Source organism: Aptenodytes forsteri, unplaced genomic scaffold (genome assembly GCF_000699145.1).
Source record: "Aptenodytes forsteri isolate BGI_AS27 unplaced genomic scaffold, ASM69914v1 Scaffold563, whole genome shotgun sequence".
NCBI classification, from domain to species: Eukaryota; Metazoa; Chordata; class Aves; order Sphenisciformes; family Spheniscidae; genus Aptenodytes; species Aptenodytes forsteri.
This window is the reverse complement of record NW_008795318.1, coordinates 317,522-328,260: the sequence shown is the minus strand read 5'-3', so window position 1 is coordinate 328,260 and position 10,739 is coordinate 317,522. Positions and strand designations below refer to the sequence as shown.

Below are 10,739 nucleotides of genomic sequence, written 5' to 3'. Positions count from 1 at the left end.
CAGGTTGGCTGTTTCCTGGGCTCGCGCGTGACGCCGCCATGGTCTCGCGTGGGCGCCGGTGCAACAAGCGCCGGGGGCTGCCGCGGGGCTCGGAGAATCCGGCCTCTGCGCGTGGGGTCCGTCACGGGTGCGTGTGCTGACCCGCCGTGCCAGAGGGGCGAAGGGATCTTGGTGCCACCCTTGCTTCTCTCCAACACACGCCGAAGTGCCGCCGCCTCCTGCGCTGAACGTAAATAAAGCTCCCGTTTAGGATAGCGGTCCCACTCCCACGCACGCAGAATAACACTTATTCAAGCCACCCGCAACCTGGGACCTGACGGCGCCAGGCCTGTGGGCCATTCGGCCCGGGGGAGGCTCGTCCGTGGGTACAGGCAGGGTCTGGCAGGAAGGTGAGCTGAGCAAGGCCTCGAGCTGCAGCACAGTCCCTTCGGACCCGTCCCTTTGGCGTGGGGGTTGCCCGATAGTTTTGCAGCAAAAACTGTGGGCCTGGTTGTTGATTGGTGCCTCTGGCTCTGCTGCAGTAGAGAAGCGGCGATGGAGAGGAAGGCAGAGATGCCTCTCAAGTCTAACGTGTCGTTCTGAGATGTGTTCACATCTGTCCACATCCCCTCCATGACATATCGTGTGCATCAATTTACAACCCTCCTCGTCTTGTTCTTTGCAGGCTGTCGCAGGTGAGAGGGAGTCGCTACAACCCCAGTTTCTTAGAGCCAGAAGTGAACAAGGAATTGTATCAGAAACCTTGGGAGGAGCTGTCTGAGGAGGAAAGGGAAAAACTGGAGCTTAAGGCTGTTCAACCCATAAAAGCTGCTCCTCCCACTGTTTCCAGCTCTGTGTTCAGCGACCCTATGATCAGGTCAGAGAAAGCATCATCTTCTCCTGTTACAGCTAGGTCCCATGGAGCCAAAATGCTTGGGAGCTGTGCTGTCCTCCTCAGGCTTCGCTTGCTGTGCTGCGCGTTGCCTTCTGTTACAGCACAATCCCTTTATTTGGGTTAATCTTTTCCCACAAAGCCAGTCCATTGACTGACAGTGATTGGAGATAATTACAGCACATGTAGCAGCACCCAGACTTAACCATGGGAACAACACAAGGGGGGGAGCTTATTTCTGTGGGTGATAAAATCAGAATTTAAATCAGATCACATCTGGCTTTGTGTTTACAGTAAATTCACCAATATGATGATGAAGGATGGAAATAAAGTGCTGGCCAGAAGCCTCATGGCTCAGGTGAGAACTCATGTTTCTTTTCACTATTATGTTAAAACAATACAAAATGGAAGGCTGGGATGTCAAGCCCACTGGAATTAGGAATTACTGCAGCTCAGGTCATCTCTGCGGTCTTAACGCATTTCCCTCTGCACACACAGTACTCTCACCATTGTTTACCTGATCAGACGTACATTTTGTACAAGCCCCAACCTCATTCAGTTCAGAGACCAGGTGGTGATAGCTTAATGGAGAACGTTCTCTTTCCACTCTTCAGTGTCTCTTGGACCATATGTAGAATCATAGAATCATTTAGGTTGGAAAAGACCCTTAAGATCATCGAGTCCAACTGTTAACCTAACACTAGCAAGTCCACCACTAAACCATAAACTCAGAATATACCCTTAAAAGCATAATTTTCTCAAAAGATCTTCCTTCCAGCTCTCTTTCATGCCTTATCTTCTGTATAATTTGCCAATGAAGTCTCACAAATGTGTCACCTACATGACACATGTAGCTTTGACCCCTGCTCTGACGTACAGTAACTGGTATTAGCTGGTGGTCCCATCTGGTGTGTTCCAGCCCTTGAAACAGGGACACACATTGCCCAAATGTTCCCCAAGTAAATGCTGATTCCTTGTGACAGAAAAACAGGCAGGGTCTGGGCCCTTGAGTCTAGGCTTTGGAGGGGAGGATGCTTAGTGCACACAGACGTGTATTCGTGGCTCCGCTTTGTCCCTGCCCTCCCTTGGCTCCTGGCCCAGGTCTGTGCTGCTTGGCCTCCTTGCCCCAAATGCAGTGTCCAATAAAGAGACTGAAGAGCTGGAAGAGGGTGAAGTAAAACTTAAGAGACTCCCCGACTGGCCTGTTGCCTACAGGGCTAGAAAACCAGCTGCAGGCTCAAGTGAAAATGGGGTGCTTGTAAAAGTGATGTAACTTCATGGAGTGGGATAATCCATCTGCTCTGCCTGTCTTCTTGTCTTTATCCCAAGACTCTAGAGGCCATTAAGAGGAAGCAGCTGGAGAAGTACCACAAAGCTCCAGAAGATGAGAAGGAGACAATTGAGTGCAACCCTTATGTCATTTTCCACCAGGCTCTGAAAAACTGCCAGCCCATCATTGGGCTCAGCAGCATCACAAAAGGAGGCAAAACCTACCAGGTGAAAGAGGGGGGGCCTGGGAGCACATCTGGTCGGGAGAGAATTAAGCTAGGGAAGCAGATGAACTGGTTTCCACCCCTTCAGCTCAAGCTTTCCACTCCTTGGAAAGAGAGCCACTTTGCAGTCTGGATTAAAACAGCACCTAAGAAACTGTCCGAGATCAGGCCCCCAGCCTGTGAGCATGGTAATTCCCCTGTCAGCAGCGGTCTCTGCTTCTCTGACTAGATAAGAAGAGGAGTACACAGCAAATGTTGTCCGAGGAAACAGAGATCAGTGACAGGCAGCAAAAGAATTGGCAGTCCTGGGACTACCAGTCCCATCCTCTCTGCTGCATCATGTTGCTTGGGTAGAGGCCCCAAAGCCCTGGGGAGGGTCAGCTTAGCAGAAAAAGTCAACTAGATACAGTGTGATATTTGAAACACGAGCAGAGCCTGTCTTTAAGTATGGGCTCTGCAACACTTGAGACCTGATGGAGAAATGAGATGTGGAGGCATATCTCTGTCATTCAGTGCAGGGGAGTGGTGACCACCTCCTGCTTCTGCTAGCACAAACCAGCCTGGATCCAGTTCCCAAATAGGCCAGAAGTCCTTACAAAGGCCAGCGTCTGCCAGCAGTACCCAAGGCTGATCAGAATTTCCATTTTGGTAGCAACGGCCAGTTTCTATGGACAGAGGAGGTGAATTGGCAGAGATCAGCTGTTGGGAGCTGGTCTTACTGCAGACAGCAGCATGCTGTCAGTGGAGTCTCAGCACGGTGTAAATCTGCACGTGTCCAGCTGGACCTGTATGACTGCTGGAGAAGAGCAGGTTACTGCACCCTCGCAGTGCGATAACTGTTATGGTTTAAACCTTTCCCAGGTCCCAGTCCCTCTGAAGGACAATCGGAAGCGCTTCCTGGCCATGAAGTGGTTAATCACCGAGTGCAGGGAGAACAAGAACCGTCGGATGCTGATGCCCGAGAAGCTCTCCCAGGAGTTGCTCCAGGCCTTCAACAACGAAGGGCCCATCATCAAGAAGAAGCACGTGCTGCACAAGATGGCAGAGGCCAACCGGGCTTACGCCCACTTCCGCTGGTGGTAGGGACTCTGTGCATGGGACATGATGCCACCAGCCCTGTGGCCTGGAGAGCAGAGCCCCAGGGCCGCCTGCCTGGGAGAAGCTGGGGAGAAGAGGGAAGAGTGGAAGATCCCTTCCAGACGGCTTCTGAACTAAGCCAGGGACAGCCCATCCAATGACCACAAAGTTAATTTCCTTTGTGCTTGTTTGGATGGGGGAAGGGGGAATCTGAAAGAGTTACCAACCCCTGTACAGATGCTCTAATTATTTCATAATCACGTCCCTGTGAAGAGAAGCCTTAGATGTTTTTCTTAGAGCAATGCTGTACAAAATAATCTTCCACTTACCTGTTTCCTGGGGACTTCTAAGTCTCTGCTCCTGTAATCAGCAATGTTTTCGGCTGCACAGCTAAGAGCAGAGCTGGATTTTTTTCCATACCATAACCAGCCTTAGCGTGATTGATACAAAATGCAATGAAAGGCCCTTTTTGATTTTTGGTTCTGGTCATCAGCAACATTGTCTGCACAGATTTGATGGGAATGTTAACAGAAAAAATAAAACCAGTTTTATGGGGAAGGTTTCTTGATTCCAAACCTTTGTTGCTTGAATCTCACACTGCTCTTTCCAGCTACCCTGGTTGTGTAAAGCCACGCTGACACCCTACACCGGAGGAGAAAATGAATATCACAGCCTTAATGCTTCAGTCAGGAACAACTTTTAAGTATTTTTCATAGCTCAGCAGCTGCGTAGAGAGAAAGCAGGGCACATGTTAGTGGAAAACGTTTATTAGAAAAAAACCTTCAATAGACTATTTAGTTTCCTTTCTTCCTCTCCCATTCTTATAAGAAACATACCATAGTTGAAACTCGCTAAATTTTGAAACTGTGACAGTTATTGTATAAAACTTATAAAACCTGTTGGTAGCTACGTGTGCTCAGGGACCTGTCCTGCTGCAAGCTGCCCTGTGGCAGGTATTGGTGGCTTGTGACCCGTGGGGGAGACTGTGTGCATGCAGGTGCAGCCAGTGTGCTGGAAGGAGTCTGGGAAAAATAGCACTTGGTTGAGCTGTTTGTGAGGCCACACGACGTGTGTTTTCTGTGACTCATCCCAGAGAACCACGTACAACCTGAGCTGTGAAAGAATTCCCCTCTGCCTCCTTCAGCTCCGCTGGCTCTTGGGTGAAGCCAAAATGCTCTCAGCCTAAACTGTGCTTTCCTTAACACCCATATAAACTGCTGGTTTGAGTTAGAAGCCTTCCTTGCCCTTTGCTGGCAGCAGCCCCGTATTAGACAAAATCAGTGGGAGAACGTGCTGGGTTAAATGTGCCCTGCCCTTCCCACCTCTCCAAACCTCCAAAGTCAGGCTAGCACCAGCTGCAGCTTGATAGTTACGTGCCCAGAGGCTCTAGCCAGTATAAATCCTATTTACAGGAAGCGCTAGAAAAACATTAACGTGAAAAGAAATTCAAACTTGGTATGAAGCTTGCTGGTGAAAGTGCTGGGGACATCTCTCCACCTCTGCTGTAGAGAGGTTAATCCGCCACTTCGCTGTAATAGTATTTCTGGGCAGCGTCCGTCATCTTCCAGTCAGCAGCCCGAAACTCGATGATCTCCAGCAGCAGGAGCTGGGACAGGGAGCTGAGCCCCTCCTGCAGAAGGAAGCCATCTCGGAGGAGGGAGAAGAGCTCATCCATCCGCTGGGAGTTCATCTTCTCCAGCTGCTCACCGATGCGATGGAGCTGTAGGACCAAGCAGTCCACCTTCAGAAGGAAGAGAAGAAGATGGCTGAGTACAAAGGAATGGAGAGCTTTGGCACATCTCTGTGGAGGTCGCCATCAGTCACTTATGTACCAACTCATTCTGTTCCCTCTATTCTGGATTTCCAACAGGCGACAGTTCTACTTCCAAGTCGCTGTGATCCAGGAGGCAGGAGAAGCTGAATGTCTCTTCTGCCAAAAGCATTGGAGAAGCATATCCTGAATTCCCCTGTCTCTCAGACAAAATTGTCAGAGAAATGCACCTGCGACAGGTGGAAAAATGTTAATTTCCTGCAGGATGTCCAAGAGATGATGGCAAGGCTAAAGTCAAAGCTAGAGCAAGGAGGTGCCTCCAAGAACAGAGGGAAGTGGTTGGAACGTGTGCTAAAGCTCTTAGAAAGTCTGGTGATTTACAGGAAACAAGGGCACTAACTGGGTCTTTGGAGAAGGGGAGAAAGTCAATGGGCTGCAGGGGTGGGAGGGTTGTGCTAAGATGGAAAAAAACCCAAAAGGGCCCATCCAAGGGCCCCTACATATTACAGGAACCCCTTGCCTGAGGGGCGATTCAGCCATGCCCCACGCAGGTTGCTGCACACCCACATGTGTGCAAAGCTCCAGCTCCAGAAGAGCCTTCTCCAGCCTGCTAGGGTCTGGCACAGCATCAACTGCAGGCCCGGGCAGGTGAGCGGCAGCTATGCAAAGCATTGCACAGCATGTTCCAGGACCTTCAGGGACACAGAGCCATTCTGCACACCTACTGTCACTGCAGCTATCTGCCATCACCTCCCATGGCTGTGATGCCTCAGCAGGTCAGTGTGACAGCTGCTTTTCCAGATGTCTGGCAGCCAGGGCTGCTGGAAAAGCAGCTGGTTTCAGTGAAAACAGAGGAGAGTCATTGTCTGCGTTTTTCCTCACATGACAGGAGGTGAACCTGCGTAACACTGACAGCCCCTGCTTTGAGGGACAGCCGGGCTGCTGGGTCTCCAGCGACGACACTTGGGCAATAGGGAGAAAAGCTGCCCTGAGGGAGGACGTGTGGCCTGGGCCAGGGAGTCACAACGAGCACCTTCATCCTGCTTCCTTCTGGGCTGCAAACCCTCCTGCCAGCGGGTCTCCTTCAGCACATACTGGGGAGGCAGCTTTCCTCTGCACCAGGATGCAGAGACTGCATTCCCCTGGGCTGTGCTTTTTGCTGGTCCTTGGCAAGACAAGAGGTGCATTAGCAGCCCTCTTCCCTGCACTCACCTCTTCTTCCTTCTGCAGGCTGTCGGGCTGTGCCAGCCGGAACAGACAGTCGTAAACAGGGTTCACCAGAGCCATCATGGGCATGTTGTTCACCTGTAAGGAGGCAGGAGCCATCGTCAGCTTGGGGCCAGAAAGGGAGGAGTTTGCAGCTATTTTAAATAGTCGTTCCCTTGCTGCTCTTCAAAGGAGAAGGGAGCAGAATTTAGTTGTACTGTCAAATGCCGTATTGGTGGGATTTACGTAGGAGACCAGACGTTTGAGTCTCCAGGAGCCAGAGAAGCTGAACAAATGATGTAAAAAACATCTATTTTTAAATGTAAGCAGGTAGTCATGGGAAATACACTTGTTGCAACAGCATTTTTCCTGCCTGCAGCTCTCCTTGCATCATTTTTACATCTACTCCAAGCAGTAATCCAAGTACACACTGCAGTGAAGGATTGCAGACAAACTCCGTCAGTATGTGGGCTAGAAATGATGTGAGCACCCACAGGTCCCCCTGGGAACTCATAGCAACTAAACTAGTTCAATCTGGGACATTTGAGAGCAGGCAAATCAGGGGATGTCAAACACCAGGTACAAAATGAGGAAGCTCAGACTTTGTGACTGTTCCCAGAGATGGCTCTGGCTCTCCAAGCCTGTTTGCCTGCCTGTAGGTAGCACCAGCCCCGGCAGCATCCTCATGCTGAGAACCAGCTCTGGCCCCCACTGCTGAGCCACGGCCCCGGGGCGCCGTACAACACCCATCTGACACTCCTGCCCTGGTGTCTTTGGACACCCAGACCCTTCTGGCACCCCTAGGCAGCAGCAGCCAGGTGCTCCTGCTCTGGCTCCTTACTCTCAGGTAGTCGAAGATGTTGCAGATGAAGGTGACGAAGCAGATCCACGCCTGGAGTGAGCGGGTGCGCAGCTCCTCCCTGTCCTTGTACTCCTGCTGCAGCCGGTTCAGCAGGCTCCTCCGGAAGATGCTCTGGCCGACTTGTTTGCTCTCTGCCTACGAGTCCACAAAAGCAGGATGGAGGGATGAAATGGGGGTGTGAGAGGGGCAGGGGGATGCTGCTACTTGGGTGATGCAGGACCACGCAGATACCCTCCTGCAATTCGCCCAGAGAGGCAGGAAAGCTGCAACTAACTGTGCTCACCAGCTGCTCGTGTGGATGCTGCCACTGCATGGGGCAAGCGGCAGAAGAGGAAAGCTGGCTGAGGGGTCAGAGCGCAAGGCTGGGGCGAAGCCTCTCCTGGGCCAGCCTAGGGACAACCTGCACAGCTTAAGTGTTTCACTGTCCAGACATGAGGAGCTCTCACCTGGATGATGGTGTAGCAGATGCGCCCTGCCTCCTTGCTGAACACACAGTCTTTGAGGGACTGGTCCACTATAATATTGGCCACTTTCTCCAGGTCCACATTGCTGGGGTCTGCAGAGAGGAGAAACACTGTCAGGACCCAGCACCCTTTGTGCCCTGCTTGCTTTGGCGTACCTGGAAAGGAACCAAGGTCAGCGCAGGGCCTGGTACAAACATGTTATATGGTGCAAAACCTCATGCTCACTCCCACATCAAGAGTCACAGCTCCTCTTGCACACCAGCTGCTTTGGAGATACTATCTCCAATGGTGCACGGTCCTCCCAGGCTGAAGACACAGCCATCATGATGGGAAAGCGATGGAGGAAAGCAGGTAATATGGGGAAGCAAGAAGTTGATCTGAATCTGAAATTCCAGCTCTGCTTCAAAGTTGGGTTAATGGGAGCCAGATGTGCAAAATCCTGCTGGGCTTTGAATAGAGCCGTGACCGGTGAACAGGAGACCCCGGGGGCCGGGAAGATGAGATGACCCTGCAGCGGGGAGGGGCAGAGAGCAGAACTAGGCACTGGAGAGGGGTGAGAGGCCAAATCTGGTGAGAGATGCTGGGTTAGAGCAGGAGAAGAGGGTACCCTGAAATCAGGGAAAACCACAAAGATGAGAACAAGGAGCTGAGTTTGAACAGCCACACCATTAAACATTGGGGAGAAGGTGAGAGGGGACAAGAAGAGGCAGGGAGCAAAGACCTTCCCAGAGAAGATTCATGCCAGTAGCACTCAGTCAGGGATGAACAGCATCTATAAAACAGCTTTTCTACACTTAGCAATTAGTGTTCCTTAAAGGGGTCCAAGCATCCAGCCTCATCTACCAGCCAAGCAGCACATGGCAGAGGAGCTCGTAAAAAGCCTGCTGACCTTTGAGGGCTGTTTTCAGCAGCTTCTGAGTCTCGCTGTCAAATGACTGTATTTTATACTCTTCTTTTCCCGTTTCCCCCATGACTGGCTTCGTCCAAGGGCAAGAGTCAGGTCAACGGATGGGCTAGTGACAGTCCCTGGGGAAAGAGCACATGGAGCTTAGTTGGACAGAGAGGCAGACCTTCACCTCGCCATTTGGCAAATCCCATCTAGTGCTGGATCACAGGCTGTTATCCTGACAGCCCCCCACCCCAAGGAAACTCATCTGTTATTAGGGCACCCAACTCTGGCCCTAGATCTGAGCAAAGCCTCACTCCCACATCTTTTTAAGACTTGCTTCCTACCAGCCTATGATAGCACTTCATCTTCAGAGCCTTTACATTTTTCTGATGCGTTTCAGTCTGTTGATCTGCAGGTTCAAAGTGGACAGCACACCAAAGCAGCCCCAAAATATACTGACCTCCCCTCTGAAGGCTTCCCTGTGGCTATATGACAGGGAAGCACACGCAAGAGCACCCCATGAAGCTGCTCCCTTGTGCCTTTGAAACACCAATTCAGCTGGTTTCACACAAAAGCCTGGGAAGAATCAAACCAGCACCTAAGCATCCAATGCACACTCGCCAGAGCGAGCAGAGCACCTCTCCTGCGCTGGAGCCAGGCTCCCTCCACTCCCAGCAAGACACGGCAAGCTCTGCAGCCAAATGCCCAACAGCAACAGCTCCTGTCTCATCCCCCTGCAGTCAAGCACAGCTCTCTGCAGTACCAATGGTGCTCCTAAATAGTCTCTAGATTAATTTTCTTCTGCTTCGTGATACAACAAAGACAGCAAGAGGGTACGGCATGGCACAGAGAGGAAGAGCTTTTTTTGATATGCACACGAGATGATCTGCTGGATACAGAATGCCGAGCTGGCCAAACCCACAGCACAAACAGGAGAAGGCAATCAGCCAAATTAGTTTTGCCAGCTCGTCAAAATTCCTGAGCCATTACTCACGCCTCTCTGCAAGCAGGTCCCTACCAGGGTTAAAGCCAAAGAGTCCATCGCCCTTTAGAGGCATGGGATACATATCACGGGCAGCCCGACCCCTCGGACACACCACTTGCCATGAAGCCATGGCACAACACGTAATAACTCAGAGCAGAGCTCAGAGCTCGCTGGTGGGTAGAGGCTCTGCTCTCCTCGCCTGCCTCTCCGGGAGGCCGAGGGCAGACCTTGCCCCACGGGGGCGACAACCTGCTCACGCTGCTCTCGCAGCCGAAGCTCTCACCTGCGCAGGGTTACCTGCCCCGAGACCTGCACAGAGGTTTCTTTCCCAGATGGATTCACAAGAAGCTGGGTGCCCTCTGTGCTGTGTCTGGTTGGCAAACGCCTTCCCATCCGACCTCTCCTCCTTCTGCACTGTCTCTCTCCCTCTGTATCTGTACTCACGCCATTCTGCACTGCCAGCGGAGTGGCCCAAGCTTGCCAGCAGCCAGCAGCATGTGGAAGGAACCTGGCGAGAGCTCAGCGCCGCACACAGTGAAGCAGGAAGCACCCGAGCCCGTCTGGCAGCGTCTCTGCCACCACCGCCCAGTGCCTGTCCCGGAGCATCCTTCCCCACAGCTCCCTGGGGATGAGCATGGCTGCTTTGAACTGCTGTGCCAAATAACCCTGCCCGGAGCAAACCCACAGCGTGTGAGCGTAAAACCAGCCAGGCCTCGTCTGCACTGGAGATCCTGCTGCCAGGACCACCTTGCCTGAAGGGATGGTGGCAGTGGGTGACACCGGGCACAGCATCACCCGTGGGTACCAATTCCTCCTCTGCAAGTGGTTCCCACTAGACGAGCTGTCTCGGGGACCGACGTGGTCGGGGTTAGTGTCCTCGATCTGCCAGTGATCAGCCGGCCCGTGTGCCAGGGCCCTACCCTGCGGGGTCATACCTGGCAGGATGGGCTGGACACGCCCCGACCATCGCAAGGGGAGGGAGAAGAGCAGCGCGTCTCCTCTGCCGCCTCTGAGCATCTGCCCGTGGCCGCTATCAGCCGCCCGGGACTCCCGTCCCATCCCCGCCGAGGCGCACGTGGAACCCCCAGGGCCGAGACGCCTCCCGCCCGGGGCACCTGGGC

The 10,739-nt window shown here is 52.6% G+C and overlaps 2 protein-coding genes across 2 annotated transcripts; one reads left to right on the top strand and one right to left on the bottom strand.

Annotated features, from left to right (window-relative positions):
* The first annotated feature begins 38 nt into the window (after positions 1-38).
* On the top strand, positions 39-3,587 carry MRPS7 (mitochondrial ribosomal protein S7). Its single transcript, XM_009279686.2, has 6 exons — positions 39-127; positions 279-389; positions 665-856; positions 1,166-1,229; positions 2,201-2,368; positions 3,226-3,587. The coding sequence occupies exons 1-6, from the start codon at positions 39-41 to the stop codon at positions 3,445-3,447; spliced, it is 846 nt and encodes a 281-aa protein (XP_009277961.1). The 3' UTR covers positions 3,448-3,587.
* A 614-nt stretch (positions 3,588-4,201) lies between these two features.
* On the bottom strand, positions 4,202-8,773 carry MIF4GD (MIF4G domain containing). The gene is made up of 5 exons (XM_009279644.2): positions 8,634-8,773; positions 7,727-7,836; positions 7,260-7,415; positions 6,425-6,517; positions 4,202-5,182 (listed from the first exon to the last, which is right to left on the bottom strand). The coding sequence occupies exons 1-5, from the start codon at positions 8,713-8,715 to the stop codon at positions 4,955-4,957; spliced, it is 669 nt and encodes a 222-aa protein (XP_009277919.1). The 5' UTR covers positions 8,716-8,773; the 3' UTR covers positions 4,202-4,954.
* Positions 8,774-10,739: the final 1,966 nt, after the last annotated feature.